General features: G+C 37.0%; 1 protein-coding gene and 1 pseudogene across 6 annotated transcripts in view; both read left to right on the top strand.

The window, feature by feature from the left end:
• Positions 1-16,335, top strand: part of Heph (hephaestin) — an 86,898-nt gene that overhangs the window by 64,907 nt on the left and 5,656 nt on the right. For all 6 annotated transcript variants that reach the window (XM_031365301.1, XM_031365291.1, XM_031365330.1 and 3 more), the window contains 4 exons: positions 7,274-7,380; positions 8,284-8,509; positions 11,246-11,385; positions 11,775-11,937. In XM_031365301.1, coding sequence (XP_031221161.1) covers positions 7,274-7,380; positions 8,284-8,509; positions 11,246-11,385; positions 11,775-11,937 — 636 coding nt within the window. The remainder of the gene's footprint in view (positions 1-7,273; positions 7,381-8,283; positions 8,510-11,245; positions 11,386-11,774; positions 11,938-16,335) is intronic.
• On the top strand, positions 1,548-3,483 carry LOC116086988 (annotated as a pseudogene).

Genomic DNA, 16,335 nt, shown 5'->3' on the forward strand with positions numbered 1-16,335 from the left:
AAAGTCCAATGCCAAGTCAACTTGGGAAGGAAAGGATTTCTTTCAGCTTACAGTTCCATATCACAGTTCATCACCAAAGGAAGTCAGGGCAGGAATTCAAGCATGTTAAGAACCTAGAGGCAGCAACTAAAGTAGAGACCATGGAGGAAGGCTGCTTACTAACTTTCTTCTCATGGCTTGCTCAGCCTGTTTTCTTATAGAACCTAGGACCACCTGCCCAGAAGTGGGGCAACTCATAATGAGCTGGCTATCCCGCATTAATCCTTAGTTAAGAAAGCCCTGTAGACTTGTCTATACTAATGGGAGCAGTTTCTTAACTAATGTTCCTTTTCACAGATAACTCTAGCTTGTATCAAACTGACAAAAACAAACCAACAAACAACCAAAGCATTCTACCTTCATGTCAGTTTCTTTTTATGTGTGTCTCTGCAGTTAAAGTTCTCATTGTAAGGATTGTGGGTAATGGAGACCTGCCCTACTAACCTCATTTAAAACTGATTTCCTTCTTTATAATTTGACCATGTTTCTAAATGAGGTCAGATTCTGAGCTAATAGGGGTGAAGACTTTAATATATAATATTTTGAAAGGGACACATTTGAACCAATAACAGAGAGAGGATGAAGTAGTGAAAAGGAAGTGAGGAAAATGAAACAGTAAATGTTGGCCGAACTGTAAAATGCTTACTTGTAAAGGAAAGCCAGATTAGGCTTAGAAAACACTGGTTTGGAGGAACACACAGAATCAAGGAGAGAATTGAATGTGGTATATACAGTGAGATAGATGAGCAGAGAAGTTAAAGATCCAGGTAGGAGGATGAATCTAAATCTGGCAATACATAAGAAGAAATGGTATTAAGAACTCTAATGAAAGAAGTAATCTTAAGTCATAAAAAGAAAACCTCTCCATCTGAGACTGGAGCAACTCGTAGATGTGAATACAAATATGTTACTAGATTTAGTAATGAAAGTATAACAGATATAACAATATAACAACCTTCAGAGTGGTCATGTGAAAATTAATTTTGGTTCTCACTTTAATTGAACTGAAGAGGTTGTAGGGATTTGTGAAATCCTTCTTTAGGTGTGTCTGTGATAGCATTTCCGGAGAAAATTTAAGGCAGGAAGATCTATTCTACATGTAGACAGCAATACCTTATGTACTGCAGTTCTGAGTAAAGCACCAAATGTCTAGTTATTACCACTTTACTTCCTGACCGCTATATTGGGAGCTGCTTGCTCTATTATTCCCTGCCCATCATAATGTACTGAAACCATGACTCAAGATAAACATCTCTTCCTTTAAGTTGTTTATATTAGATATTTTGTCACAGGGACAAGAACAGTTACTAATTCAGACAGTAAGAGCAGAATTCTAGAGTTAGGCTTGATAAGTTCAAATTTCAGACGGATGTGTGACATTTGGAAAGCTATTTTAACATCTGTCTGTGACCAACCTTCACTTCATATCTACAAAGGTTTCTTTTAGAAGAGTCAGTAACTCAGTGTGTTATAAGTGCTATACAAGTATTCAGCAATTCCATTATCTGACTTAAAATGAGACTTTGGGAGTGAGGTTCAGAACAGGTCAGACTTGAAGTATGTGGTAAAAGTTTGGAGTTGTTCACCAAGTAGAACAGGATATGGAGTTGCAAAATTAAGTAGCACTGGGGACATAGCTGAGACTGTGAATACATTTTTAAAAGCTGCAATATGCTCTTACTTGTCACCAATGGCCTGCCTTGCGATGAGCACTCCCACCACTGCTTTACAGAAATGCTTCAACCACCCACAGTCCTTAGCCAGGTGAGACCACTGTTCTGGGCACTGGGTCCTCATCTCACTGGAGCCTATGCCAACGATGTAAAATTTGGTATGACCTCTCAAGCCTTAATGCTTCAAGGAATAGACCTTATAGCAGATGCTATAGCTGTTACAATGGAGCCAAGGGGAAGTGCTGTGATCATTGAACTGAGTTGGGGAAGTCCCAAATTAACAAAAGATGGGGATACTGTTGCAAAACTGTTGCAAAGCAAATTGTTTTAAAGGATAAATACAAACATATCTTGGCTCAGTTTGTTCAAGATTTTGTCAATAACACAAAGAGGCTGGGGATGGCATCACCACTATTACTGTTCTGGCACTGTCTATTGCCAAGGAGGGCTTTTAGAATGTCAGTAAAGGGGCTAATCCAGTGGAAATCCAGAGAAGTATGATGTTGGCTGCTGATGCTATAATTGCTGAACTTAAAATACAACCTAAATCTGTAACAACTCCTGAAGAAATTGTTCATATTGCTACAATTTCTGCAAATGGGGACAAAGACATTGGAAACATCATTTCTGATGCAATGAAAAAGGTTGGAAGAAAGGGTATCATCACAGTGAAGGATGGAGAAACCTTGAGTGATGAATTAGAAGTTATTGAAAGCATGAATAGAGGATATATTTCCCCATATTTTATTAACACATCAAAAGGTCAAAATGTGAATTCCAAGATACCAATGTTCTGTTGAGTGAAAAAAAGTGTCCCGTCCATTGTACCTACTCTTGAAATTGCCAATGCTTATCAGAAGTCCTTGATCATAATTGCTGAAGATGTTGATGCAGAAACTGTAAGCACACTGGTTTTGAACAGATTAAAAGTTGATCTTCTGGTTAACAGTGAAAGCCCCAGCATTTGGGGACAAAAAGAAGAACCAGCTTACAGATATGGCTATTGCTACTGTTGGTGCAGTGTTTGGAGAAGAGAGGTTGAATCTAAAACTTGAAGATGTTAAAGCTCATGACTTAGGAAAAGTTGGAGAGGTCATTGTCACCAAAGGTGATGCCATGCTTTTGAAAGGAAAAGGTAACAAAGTTCAAATTAAAAAATGGATGCCAAAAATCACTGAGGAGTTATACATCACAACTAATGATTATAAAAAGGAAAAGCTGAATGAGTGACTTGCTAAATTTTCAGATGGAGTAGCTGTGATGAACTTTGGAGGGACAAGTGATGTTGAAGTGAATGAGAAGAAAGACAGGGTTACTGATACTAAAAATGTACCAGAGCTGCAGTTAAAGAAGGCATTGTTCTAGGAGGGGACTGTGCTCCACTTCAGTGCATGCCAGCCTTGGATTCATTAAAGCCAGCTAGGGAAGATCAGAAAATTCATATAGAAATTATTAAAAGAGCACTCAAAATTCTTACAATGGCAATTGCTAAGAATGCAGGTGTTAAAAGATCTTTGATAGTTGAGAATAGTCTGCAGAATTCCTCAGCTGTTGGTTATGATGCTAAACAGATTTTTGTCAGCATGGTGGTAAAGGAAATCAATCAGATCCAACAAAGATTGTAAGAACTGCTTTACTGGATGTGGCTGGGGTAGCCTCCTTTCTATCTACAGCCAAAGCTATAGTGACAGAAATTCCTAAAGAAGAGACGGACCCTAGAATGGGCCTGTTGGGTTGGATGTGAGGGCTTATGGGAAGTGGCATGTTCTAACTCCTGGAATAGTGCTTTGCCCTTATCAATGAACTGTGACAGGAAGCTGAAGGCAGGTTCCTCACTGATGACTTCAGAGAAGTCACCTGAAGAAAATGACTGAAGAGAAGGCTGGCTAACCACTGTAACCATCAGTTACTGGTTTCTATTGACAATATATAATGGCTTAGTGCTGTCATTGTTCATGCCTATGGATAATTTATTTTGTATTTTTGAATAAAGACATTTATAGATTCCTGATACTGGGTATGAGATCCTTGTACCAGTGTCCTGTTTTCAGCTTAAATCACTGATACATTTCTACTGTTCAGTTACTGTCAGAACTGTAGCTCTGTATCAGATGAGATGTTCAGAAGCAGCCTTTCTGTTGGGAGTGAAAATAGTTGTATAAAAAGTAGAAAAGTATCCACTTATGTGACAACCTTTATGTAATAAAATTTTGTTTAAAGTTTAAAAAGAAAGCTGCAATCCACTAGGTATTTCATCAGCAGCTTTCATCCATTTTGTTGAGCATCCACTGCTCAACAATGTACCAGAGGAGGTACTTTTCAAGATGATGTATCATTTAGTGGTTTTCAGCTTTAGTGAACATGAGAATTACTTGAAGTTATTAAATCATATATGACCAATGATATGATAAATATTGTGAATACTTTGTGATGGTGGAGTCAAATCCATGGCCTTGTGCGTGTTAAGGAAAATTGTACCATTAAGCTACAAAAAAGCCATTGTGACTTGTGATTTTGACTTTCCTTTTCCTGATAGCTGATGATGATAACATTTATTAGGCTCTTATTTAGTCTTGTATCATCTTTCGTGAATCATTCAAAGTTTTACTCATTTAAATTGGGTAGTTTGTTTTGTTTTGTTAAATTGTGAGAAGTATTTATAATTGTATTAAAAACAAATAGAATTCAGAAAGAACACATGATATAAATAAATACACCTCCCACAAAAGTATTTAAGAATAGCAGTAAATGCCAGAGAAAATTCTCAACATCATTAGACATCAGAGAACAACAAACCAGAATTTCAATAAAGTAACAGCTCTCCTTTACTAAAACAAAATTAAGAAAAAATATAACTACTTTTTATGAGAATATTGAGAAGGTAGACTCTACATTAATGATGTTTGATGATTCCACTGCTTTGGAAATCAGTTTGCCAATTCCTCCAATTGTTAAAAATTGGCATTACTGTATAATTCAATAATTCATCCCAACTTGTATATCCAAGGTAAATGAATATGTAATTTCATACAAAAACCTTTATGATAATTAATAGCAGCATTTTTATGATTCTATGGATTAAACCAGGGGCTTTATGCATTGTAGGAAAGTGCTTTATCACTTAGCTAAAACTGCACTCCTTAGAGTCAATTTTATTCATATTTCTCTCAAAGTAGAATGCCTAAGTATCTACCAAATGATGAATTGATGAATAAAATGTAATATATCTATAAAACGTCATATACTTTCGCAATAAAAAGCAACTGAGTATGTGGCCGCATAGATAAACCATGAAAATGTCATAAAAATAAAATAATGTAGTAAGAGAAAGACAATAAAACATATGATTCAACTTTTATGAAATGTTCAGAAGGAGATAGAAAACAAGTGTGTTGTTGCATTGGGTAGTGAGTAGATTAAAGTGTGACAAAATTATGGGGATTTACTGATTGTAATGAGTTGTTCTAAACTAGGGCACGGTAGTAGTTACAGAATTATGTGAAAATATGTCATCTTGAGGTACAATATTTTATCGTTTTGTTGTTTAATTGAATGTTTATGGGCTATAATGTAATAATTCTATCTATCTATAAATATATAATAATTAAATTGGTATAGTTAGATATGAGTGAATTGTATGGTGTGTAAATCATACCTCAATAAAGTTGCTATAGGAGGTCAATATGGGAAGTTGGTTGGAAAAGGCTAGGTTAGAGGCAGGTCACTTTTTCTATAGAGATATGAACAGAGGTCCATTCACCACAGATAGAGCAGTGACAACTGGTCAAGCTACCCACTCCACCCAAATCTAATTTCTCCAACTGGTGAGTTTATTGGGGTACTTACAGCAGCAGCAATGGTTCAGGGGTTACCTACTAGAACATGGATAATTCAAACACAGTAGAACCATCAAAAACTTCACTGTAGCCTGGGTGATGATGGCTCATCAAGTTTGCATTCCTGGAGCTTCCTGCATAGCCCCTTCTTTCTTAGCAGTTGTTACTCTTCATATAACCTCCTACAGAAGCTACCTGTGAATGTTGGAAAATATCTAGGAGTTTTCCAAGACTTGGAAACTTTGTTCAGTTTCTGAGTCTTACAAGTTTTGTTTACTCCCTGAGTTTTAAGAGGCTTCCCTCCTTCCTTCAGGAGGGCATGATTCATTTAAAATCCATGATTCATTCATTCATTCACTACAGAGCAGACATGTTTATTAACAGTGAGTGGGCAAACAACAGTCTAAACTAGGGTAGAGGTAGTTGAACTTAAAATGACAGAGAGAACTATGAACTAATAACATATTGTACAAGGGTGAGAGATATGAGTCAATGGTTAAGAGCAAATGCCACTGTACCCGAGGAGATGAGTTCTTTTTGGAAAACTTACACCAGGCAGCTTGCACCCATCTATGAGTCCTGCTCCAAGAAATATCATGGTGCCTTCTTGTCTAAATGGCCACCAGCACTCATGTGGATGTACATATGCGTTTAAAATGAACTTAAAAATTAAATATAGAGATAGAATCAGTGAGACTTGGTGCTTCATTGGTTGTTGAATAGACGAGTGCTAAAGTGGCAAAGAAAACTAAAGTTTTGAGTTTTGACAAGTAGGAGAATAGTTGTCTTATTTCAGAACAGTAGAGTCACAGATTTTTTTTTTAAAAAATGTATTACTTTTTCAAAGGAGAGAGTTAAATTTATCACCATTTTAGGTTATGATTGATTGGTCCTGAGGATTGAAACTAGGGTGTCATACACGTTAAGATGTTCTTCCATTGAACTATAATCCCAATAGAAAGCTTCCATTTTTATCTCCTATTAGGGCAATATTAAAATAATAACTGTTTAATTAAAATTTGGGGATGAGAACTTAGTAACAAGGGAGGTCTGGCATGAAGTATTTAAGACTTTTTCAAGACATATATCATAATTTGTGATTAAAATCATTCATAGAGTATTGAATGGAAGTGGAGAGATGAGTACAGAGTTTATGAAAAGTTTCATTAGGAGGCAGCAGCAGGAAATCAAGATGAGCACAAAAAATGATATAACATGAAAGGAGAAAAACTTGAAGACAAAGACATGTAGAGAGAAAATATCCATCCAGCCAATTGCTCTTGCTGTTACAGAAGGAGCTTCTCCAAGGTGGGGCTGCAACTCACTCATTTTCATAAGTCCTACCTACTTCTGGAAAAGCTTAAACTTCACCTTGTGACACAGACAATGACACAGAATGATCCATATAGTGTTGCCACTTTTATAGATCAAAATAATAGCAGTATTATAGATTAAGTAAAAAAAAAATGATATAACATTATAGCTACTAAAACCAGCAGCAGGACTATATTACCATGAGATTAGGCCTGAGCTTTGGGGAGTGGAGATTTTTTTTTCTCCAAGAAAGGAGGAAACCATGTAACAGAAGTAAAATGGAGCCAGTTGTAAGTAATGGAAAAGGATCTTAAGGGTGCTGAGACTCACCTACTGTAGCCTTGAAGGGAGATCTAGAAATTGAGAGAAATGACTTACTTGGTCCAATGAGACATTCCTTACTATCCTTAGGTGAAGTACTTACTTACCAGTGGAACATCCCAGAAAGATCTGGTCCTGGTCCTAGTGACTCTGCTTGTGTTTCCTGGATTTATTATTCTGCAGTGGATCCCATCAAGGTAAAGAAAAAAAGAAATATTGAAAGAAATGTCTCAGAATTGGGCAAATTACCTGGTAAAATAACAACTACAAAAGATGTGGTTAAAAACCACATCTGTAAACAAATAGCTCTGTAATGCCCAGAGATTGAGTTAATTTACTCAAATGCTTGCCTTATTTTAATAGTCAGGAAGAGGGATGAAGGTAATGGTGTCACAGCACATACTTGGCATGAGAACTTTCTTATCTCATCTTTCTAGATCTTGGAAAGCAGTATGTGCTCATATTTTCAAAAATGGGAAAATTGACAGGAAATTAAGGGTATAGTCATAAATTTGACGCTTAGAGTATCGTTGGAATAAGCTGGAATAAAGTCATGCTGCCTCATTTTCTTAGTCTGGAAAATGAATTTTTTTTCTACGTAGCTAGTTAATCACAAGTCATCAGCAATATATTGTGTCTATTATGGGTATTTTTCTTGGTGTTATGGATAATACAAATGTAAAATATCTTAACCTATTTTTAAAGTGTATGGTCTAGTTGAGCAAAAGAGAAGTAGAAAGGGTATCAGAATGGAAGATACCTGTAATTTGGACTTTGAAATTTAAATAAGAGCATGCTGGGGTATTTTGGAAGGAGGGCATTGCAGGCATAGGAAACTATTTTTAAAAGTATCGAGTTGGTATATTTAATAATGAATGAATAATTCAATCTAGGTAAAACATAATATCACCTCTCAACTATACCTTAAATGATTGTTAGAATGAATTCAGATATCAGAATAAGATACTTCGGAGTTAAAGCCTTTATGATGACGTGCTAAGGGGCTTATAGTCTGCTATTGGTGACCCAACTATATTCCCTATAGAATACTACTGTCCAGGAATAACCTCAAATCTTTGTCCCCTTTCTTGTTTCCTTAGGACATGTATAGTGGCCTAGTGGGACCCTTAGTTATTTGCCGAAATGGTATTTTGGAACCCAATGGAGGCCGGAAGGATATGGACCGGGAATTTGCCTTGTTGTTTTTGATCTTTGATGAGAACCAATCTTGGTATCTGAAGGAGAATATTGCAATCTATGGACCTCAAGAAGCAAGTCGTGTTAACTTGCAGGATGCAACTTTCCTGGAGAGCAATAAAATGCATGGTCTGTAGAAAAGAAGCTACTCTTATTTCAAACTAGTCTTCACAGGTTTCATGAGATGATCTGCTAGGTTCATCTCTATCTATGGGTGCATAATTCTCAAAAAGATGAGAAAGTGGGACAGTTGAATGGAAATTATTTAGAAAAAAAATTATTGTTCTGCGTATATATTTGCAAAATAGATACATGGTTCAGATAAGATGAGGTGCCCAGAAAGAAGGAAGCTAAGTCTTTAAAGTTATCACACACACACACACACACACACACACACACACTCACATTTTAACATTACTAGATAAAGGAAGATGAATATTTATAGCCCTCTCTCTATATAAAACTAGCCACCTAGTAAGTACCCCTCTGTTTTAAAATTCTGGATTTGTTTTTCTCTCAAAAGCATGTTATTTAACCACCAGATTAAATTCTGAATCTGTTTTGCCAATATAGACAAATGAATGGCAACTTGTCATTTTTTTACTACTTCTAAAGGAAAATTTAGATTTACATGGAGTAGTTGGAGAAGACAGACGCAGAGAATAACCACGCTGAGCTTATATTGCATGCAATAAAGAACTTTTGATTTTTGAATGGTTTTAGGGTGGAGAATTGCATCATCAAAGCCTTCCTTGGCTCTAGACATCTGGTAGCTTTCCACAGAAGAGAGGAAGTCTCAAGTAAGAGGGAGAGCTTAAGTGCAGTGGAATGTAGGAAGTAACCTCTCCCCAGCACTTCTCAGCCAAGATTTCTTTGATCTGAGAGTGAGGTGCAGCTTTGATAATGACGCTAATGGAACTCAAAAGTAGTTTCCCATTGTCCTATAGGTTTTATCTATTTTTTCTTGGTGGAAAGATGAGTGATTCACACTAGAACAGATGATTCACAACTTTACAAAGTGAACTTTTTTTTTAAAGTTTCTGTCAAATCAAGGAAATAAATGAGCTAGAACAAAAGAAACGAGGGCACAGTTAGGTCTTCCCAATTCAGGATTTAGCTAAACGTTCATCTACTCAGGTGTCCATTTGTCCAAACTTTAGACATCACTTTACCTAGCTAGTTAGATTGCAGATATATTTGAACATTTTCTGAACATTACTACTGTAAAAATAAAGGAAAATAATGTTGTAGTCCGAGGGGACAAGTAAACAATATTCTACCTCCTCCTCTACATTTCTAAACCAATGGAGAAAAATAAATGGTTAAGGTAAAATATGAGCCTTATTACTGAGAATGCTAATTGGAAAACTGAATTCCATTCTGTAACTAAATATGATTGTTGATACTTTCCCTGCAATAGATAAGTTTTTTAAAATTGTTATTGACATCAATGGACAACAAAATTTCTCCACATTAAGAAAGGTAGAATCTTACCCAGAACCAATTAGTGAACCAATTTGCACCCTTTTCTATGATCAAAGAGATATCTAGAAGTGGATGAGCTGAACAATTTCAGTCGTTTTACAAAAAATAAAAACAAATCCACAATTTGATGTGGGTAGACACAGAGAAATACTGGAGCTGTTTGTTCCATTCTTTTCCCCCCCTTAAAGAGTAGAGGAGAAATCATCTTCTACCTGTATGAAAATCAGATATGGGAGGAAATTTTTTGGTTAAAATCCTACAAATATGAATTAATGAAACAATGAATAGCTCAGTGTCTTTCAAAGTCAGCATAGGATGTGACTTTGGAAGAGAATTGTGTTAATCAGGCAATGTATTTTGTAGTATGAGTTATCTGCTTGTGGTTTTGTAAATGTGCAGGGAAGCTACAGCACTGTAGTATATAAATTTATTTCCTGCTTATTAGTAACCTAAGACAAGTTGGCAACATAAGCTTTCACACCTTAAAAGATAAATAAACCTGGAAGACAGATTTTTGGAGAGTTCTAATGAATCATGCTGAGGAGTATTGGAGGAGTTCAAAGGGGGAAGGTGATATAAGAAATTGAGGTTACATAGAGGAGCTTAGGAAAACAGAAAAGTTTTCATGAGGAAGGTGAAGTTTTAAAGAGAAATAATAAGGAAGCAATATTTATGAAAGATACACTCAGAAGCCTAAAGATACGAATAATGTGAATAGACTCTGTGGATGATGGTGAAAGAAAAAATCATGCTAATTGGAATCAATGCTGCTGGTAGTAGGAGGTGAGTCTGGGAAGGTGATGCGAAGGTGTATTTTAATTTATTTTGGGGGGTTTTTTCAAGACAGGGTTTCTCTGTGTAACCCTGGCTGTCCTGTAACTCACTCTGTAGACCAGGCTGTCCTCGAACTCAGAAATCCACTTGCCTCTGCCTCCCAAGTGCTAGCATTAAAGGCGTGCGCCACCACTTCCTGGCTTGTGAAGGTGTATTTTTAATGAACTTATTGGCTGACCTATAGAGCTATGAGGCTGTTGTTTGTTTTCATTTTTTTAGGTGTTCCTCAGCCACTTTTTAGCTTCAGAATAATATGGTCCAAATAATTGCTCAGAGAGAGAGAGAGAGACAGAGAGACAGAGAGACAGAGAGAGAGAGACAGAGAGACAGAGAGACAGAGAGAGAGAGAGACAGAGACAGAGACAGAGACAGACAGAGACAGAGACAAAGAGACAGAGAACTCTGCTATCATTACTGTGGAAGATACATTGAAGAGAGTTATGTAGCAAATTAGTAACCTATTGCTGTCATCAGAAATGATAGGACCTAGGGCAATAGAGAAGTTTAAATAAAAGAAAAGATGTGAGATATTTTCTTCTTTTACAGCTATCAATGGGAAACTCTATGCAAACCTCAGAGGTCTTACTGTATACCAAGGAGAACGAGTAGCCTGGTACATGCTAGCCATGGGTCAAGATACTGACATTCACACTGTACACTTTCATGCAGAGAGTTTCCTCTATCAGGTGAGCTGAAAATATGGTTGAGCCTCTCTGGGATAATTAAAAGAATGCCCTAAGAGCCATTGGAGAAGGTAATGGCAATGAATAAGGTAATTGTTAAAGAGTATGAAAGTCTAAGGAAAAGTTCAGAGAAACTAGGTTTGAACCATCTAAAAGAACAGATAATATCTTTTTCATGTTTGGCATGTTATGAAAAAGTAGAAGAGAGGTCTGCTATTTTAGTCTGCATGATTGGGTTCTAGGAGAGATAAATAAAAAGGACCCTTGAAGTTTCTCTTTGCTACAGACATTTTAAGAACCTAAAATGGACATTGTAGACTTTTAGTTCCTGTAAGCTGTAACTTGGTTCCTATAACGTTCAGTTCTTCTCCACATCCCTATGTTTCTTGCAGAATGGGCACAGTTACAGGGCAGATGTGGTAGATCTCTTCCCAGGAACATTTGAAGTTGTGGAGATGGTAGCCAGCAACCCTGGGACATGGCTGATGCACTGCCATGTGACTGACCATGTTCACGCTGGCATGGAGACCGTCTTTACCGTCTTGTCTCATGAAGGTAAGATCCAAATCCCCTAAGTGTGTCCTTTTCTAATTTTTTTCTGTAACCTGTAGACACCACATGATAGTAAGGAGCCACTTGAATTTCATCTGCTAGCCCAAAAGAACAAGGTTTTATCATAGAGCAGGGCTCTTTAGGCAGCTCCCTAAGGTGCATTTCTCATTCTCCCTTGCAAGTGTCATAAGCTCACATTGGGTGGCATAGCCTGAAACTGGGAGGGCTTTTTGCTTGTGTAGGTTTGCCATGATTTGACAAAAATATAATTTATTTCCAAATTCACCATTTAAAGTGTAATAGAATTACTATTTCAAGGAAATTACTAATGAATCTTTTTCTTTGATGTAGTCATTTTCAAAACAGACAACTGTGTGGGGCTGGAAAGATGATTGAGTCAGCAGCAGTGCCTACAAGCAAGCATGAGAACCTAAGTTTGCAGCCATTTAATATTAACAGTATGACCCTGTAACCCAAAAGCTGCAGAGTTGCTGTAGGGTGAAATGGGGAGATTGACCAGCCAGCTAAGACTAACAGCAAGTTCTGGGTTGAGTGGGTTATTCTGTTGAGGAAACAAAGTTGGTAAGCACTAGAGGAAAACATCCAGTGTCCTCCTCTAGCCTTTGAATGCATGGGCATGAGCACACATATGTACACAAACACATGTAAGCATAGATGCAAACATACACATACACAAATTAAAAATAAGTACATAAAAATTAAAAAAAAAAAAACCCGCAGGGCAGTGGTGGCACATGCCTTTAGTCCCAGCACTTGGGAGGCAGAGGCAGGCAGATTTCTGAGTTTGAGGCCAGCCTGGTCTACAGAGTGAATTCCAGGACAGGCAGGGCTACACAGAGAAACCCTGTCTCAAAAAACCAAAAATAAATAAATAAAACAAAATGAAAAATAAAAAAACCCAAATATTTACAAGTCTGCCAATTCTAGCAGAACATGTCAGAGATGCCCAGAGACCTCAATAGCAAACACCTAGAGGAGATTATACCCAGGTAAAAGTTGGACTGCTGCAGAGACAAAGGCTACCCTGACGTGACCTTTCCCTTCCTTACAGTATTTCATGTGCATACTAGCTATGAGAAACACTCCCTTCTTTACTAGGAGGCAAGTACCACTAGTATTGTTCTTCCAGTGTAAGAGAGCTGCTGGATGCACTATGGTCAGAGACCACAGAATTGGAAGCACACAATCTGTCCAGTCTCTTCCTACTCCAAAGAAATGATAGAACACCTACAATTCTACCAGTTCCTCTACTTCCTTTTTTGCCTCTCTCCATCCTCCCTTCTTTCCTCTCCACTTCCAAGATCAGGCTGGGGGTCATGAATCTCTTGTTTTGTTCTTGTGCTTTTTTGTTTTTACTGTTCATATGAAACTAGGGCCTCACATGTGTTAAACACATGCTCAGTGTTCCATATCCCCAAGTCAGAGTAAGTGAAGGTTGTAAACAACACTTCTTAAGAATTACCATCTAAATTAAATGTTAAATGTGCCAATCCTCTTCTACATGAACTGTGTCCAGCAGCTAGCACTATACTCTCTTCCAAGAAGTTATGTAGGGCCTAATTAGATCAACACATATTTTTTATTTTGAGATTATAATATAATTACAGCATTTCTTGCTTCCTATTCCTCCCTCCAAACCCATGCATATAGTCCTCCTTGTTCTCTTTCCAATTCACAACCTCTTTTCCATTATTATTGCACACATGTTTGTATACATATACTTGTATGTATACATGTGTATGTACACATGTATGTATATATACATGTATGTATATATACATATACATATATATATACATATAATTTCCTAATTATAACTTGCTCGATCCATATAATGTTACTTGTATGGTTGTTTAGTGTATATATATACACATATATATGTATATATATGTATATACATACACACACATATATATGTATATATATATATATATATATATATCATACTGCTTTGGAAAATATTGGTATTAGAGTAAGTATTGACTCTCTCAAAAGACAAAGAGAAGGAAGATACCACTGGCCATTCAAACAGACTTAGCAAGTTAGAGTAGAGATTATAAATCTGTTCTTCATTTACTGGAAGAAGACAACATGATAATACATGATGTCTTGTAGTACTAAACTTTTTATTTGCCATAACATACTGCTAGAATATTGCTTTTGTTGCTTTTACTTATTACTCTGATACAGTACCCCAAAACCCAGATGTCATTTTCTATCAGTCCAGAAGACATACCATCATGGTGCTATAGAGCCAAGAAACTAGGCCCTTTTCTTACATTATAATGCATCACCTTCATATATGAGCAATTCATAATGTGAGACCATCTCAATATATATCATCAGAGTACCTCAAATTACTTTTTGAGAGGATCCAACCCATAACTCAATATGAATTCATTCCATTTTGCATTGATTCTACATATGCTAAGAGGACAACCAGAAGAAAGAGAAAAAGCCTCATTCTTTATTTTTATTATTTAAAACAATTTTAATATATTTTGACAATATTCTTCCTGTCTCCAAAGTCTTTCCAGATCCTGTCTGTCTTCTACCATCCAAGTTTAAGTTATTTAAAAAGCATAGAGTAAAACAGCACTTACCCTAAAATGAAGGAACACCCAAACAGAAAAACAAACTAAAAGCCAACTAACCAACAAACCACCACTACCAACAACAAAAACAACAAAAACCACCCAACTGCAGTCAAATAAAAGCATACAATAAAATGAAACTTGAGATGTACATTATATTTTGGTTAACTAATCATGCACATGAGGTCTTCCCTGGAGTAGTTGATATACCCAGTGTTGTTTCATTGGAGAAAACTGATTTTCCTCTCCCAGCAAGTATAAATGAGTATTCAGTTGTTAACCCTTACCCTAATGACTATGTTTTCAATCCTTCATTCAATATATGTGTGTGTGTGTGTGTATGTGTGTATACATACATATACATATGACAAAAATATAATAAGACATAATAAAAATTGTCACACTGAAGTTGAACAAGAAAAACCAACAGAAGAGAAAAAATGCAAGAGAATGCACAAAAATCAGAGACTTATTCACATACTCAGGAATCCCATGAAAACACTGAACTAGAAACTGTAACATATACACAGAGAACCTAGTGAAAACCCATGTAGGCCCTGTGCATGCTGCATCAGTCTTTGTGAGTTCATATGAGTAATTACCATCTTGATTTAGAGAGTCTTGTCTCCTTGGTATCTTCCCATCCCCTTTGGCTCGTGCCCTCTTGCCCTCTTTCCACTTCCTCTTCCTCAGAGTTCCCTTATCTTTGAGGGCGAGGATTTGATGGAAACATCCAATTTCAAGCTGAGTATTCCAAGGTCTTTCATGCTCTGCATAATGTGTTGAGCAGTGGGTCTCAATGTTTGTTTGCATATGCTAAATAAGAAAACTTCTCTGATGGTGGCTGAGCAAGGCAATGATCTGTGTGCATATCAGGAGATCATTAAGAGTCATTTTTATCACCATGTGTTTTGTTCTGTTTGTTTTGCTTTGTTTGTTTTAGAGGTTTTGCCTTAGGTCTCTGGGCCATCTAGTCTCTGGTTCTTGGTTACCCAAGCAGTACTTGGTATGGGTTCTGTCTTGTGTAGTGGGCTTTAAGTCAAATCAGATATTGGTTGAATACTCCCAGAAGCTTTCTGCCACCTTCACCCTAGCACATCTTGCAATAGTACACCCTTGAAAATTTGTGGCTGTGGCTGTGTCTATATTTCTTCTCTGAGGGCTCACAGAGTATGTTCCTGTACCAAAGATGCTAGAACTTAGGGCTGGAGGTTTTTATGTAGGCACAAGCTTGACTTCTCCATGTTCAATGAGTTGTACAGGTGCTGTATTCAGCAATGGGGCCTTGCTGTCTATTTGTGGAGAGAAACCAACAGTCTTGGCAACAGCCTAGGTTGTTTGAGCCTTAACCGTGGGGCCCCTTTGGACAACTCAATTGGATATAACCCGATCCTGGTAGCGGAAGCTTGGTTTGGTGACAAGAGATGGCCAGTTGGGACTCTGCCTCCCCCTTATTTGGCAATTTCATTTAAATCACCTTCATATATGCATATATGCATATATGCATATGCTTTAGAAAGTTTCTACTATGTTAGGTTTTAATACTACCCTCTAATATCCCTTAATTTTAGTTGCTTCTCCCTGTATTCCCTTCCACAGCCCCCTCTCCTCTTGCTCCATTTGATCCTTCTGTCACAGCCCCCCATCCTTGTCAATTCACAATTATCTATTCTACTGCCCTTTCCTAATGACATCTGTTTATACTTACCTTCTGTTGTGTCTATGAATTGTGGCTTCACTATCATTGACTTAACAACTAAAATCCAGATATAAGCATATATATATA

Source organism: Mastomys coucha, chromosome X, assembly GCF_008632895.1.
Source record: "Mastomys coucha isolate ucsf_1 chromosome X, UCSF_Mcou_1, whole genome shotgun sequence".
Classification (NCBI taxonomy): Eukaryota; Metazoa; Chordata; class Mammalia; order Rodentia; family Muridae; genus Mastomys; species Mastomys coucha.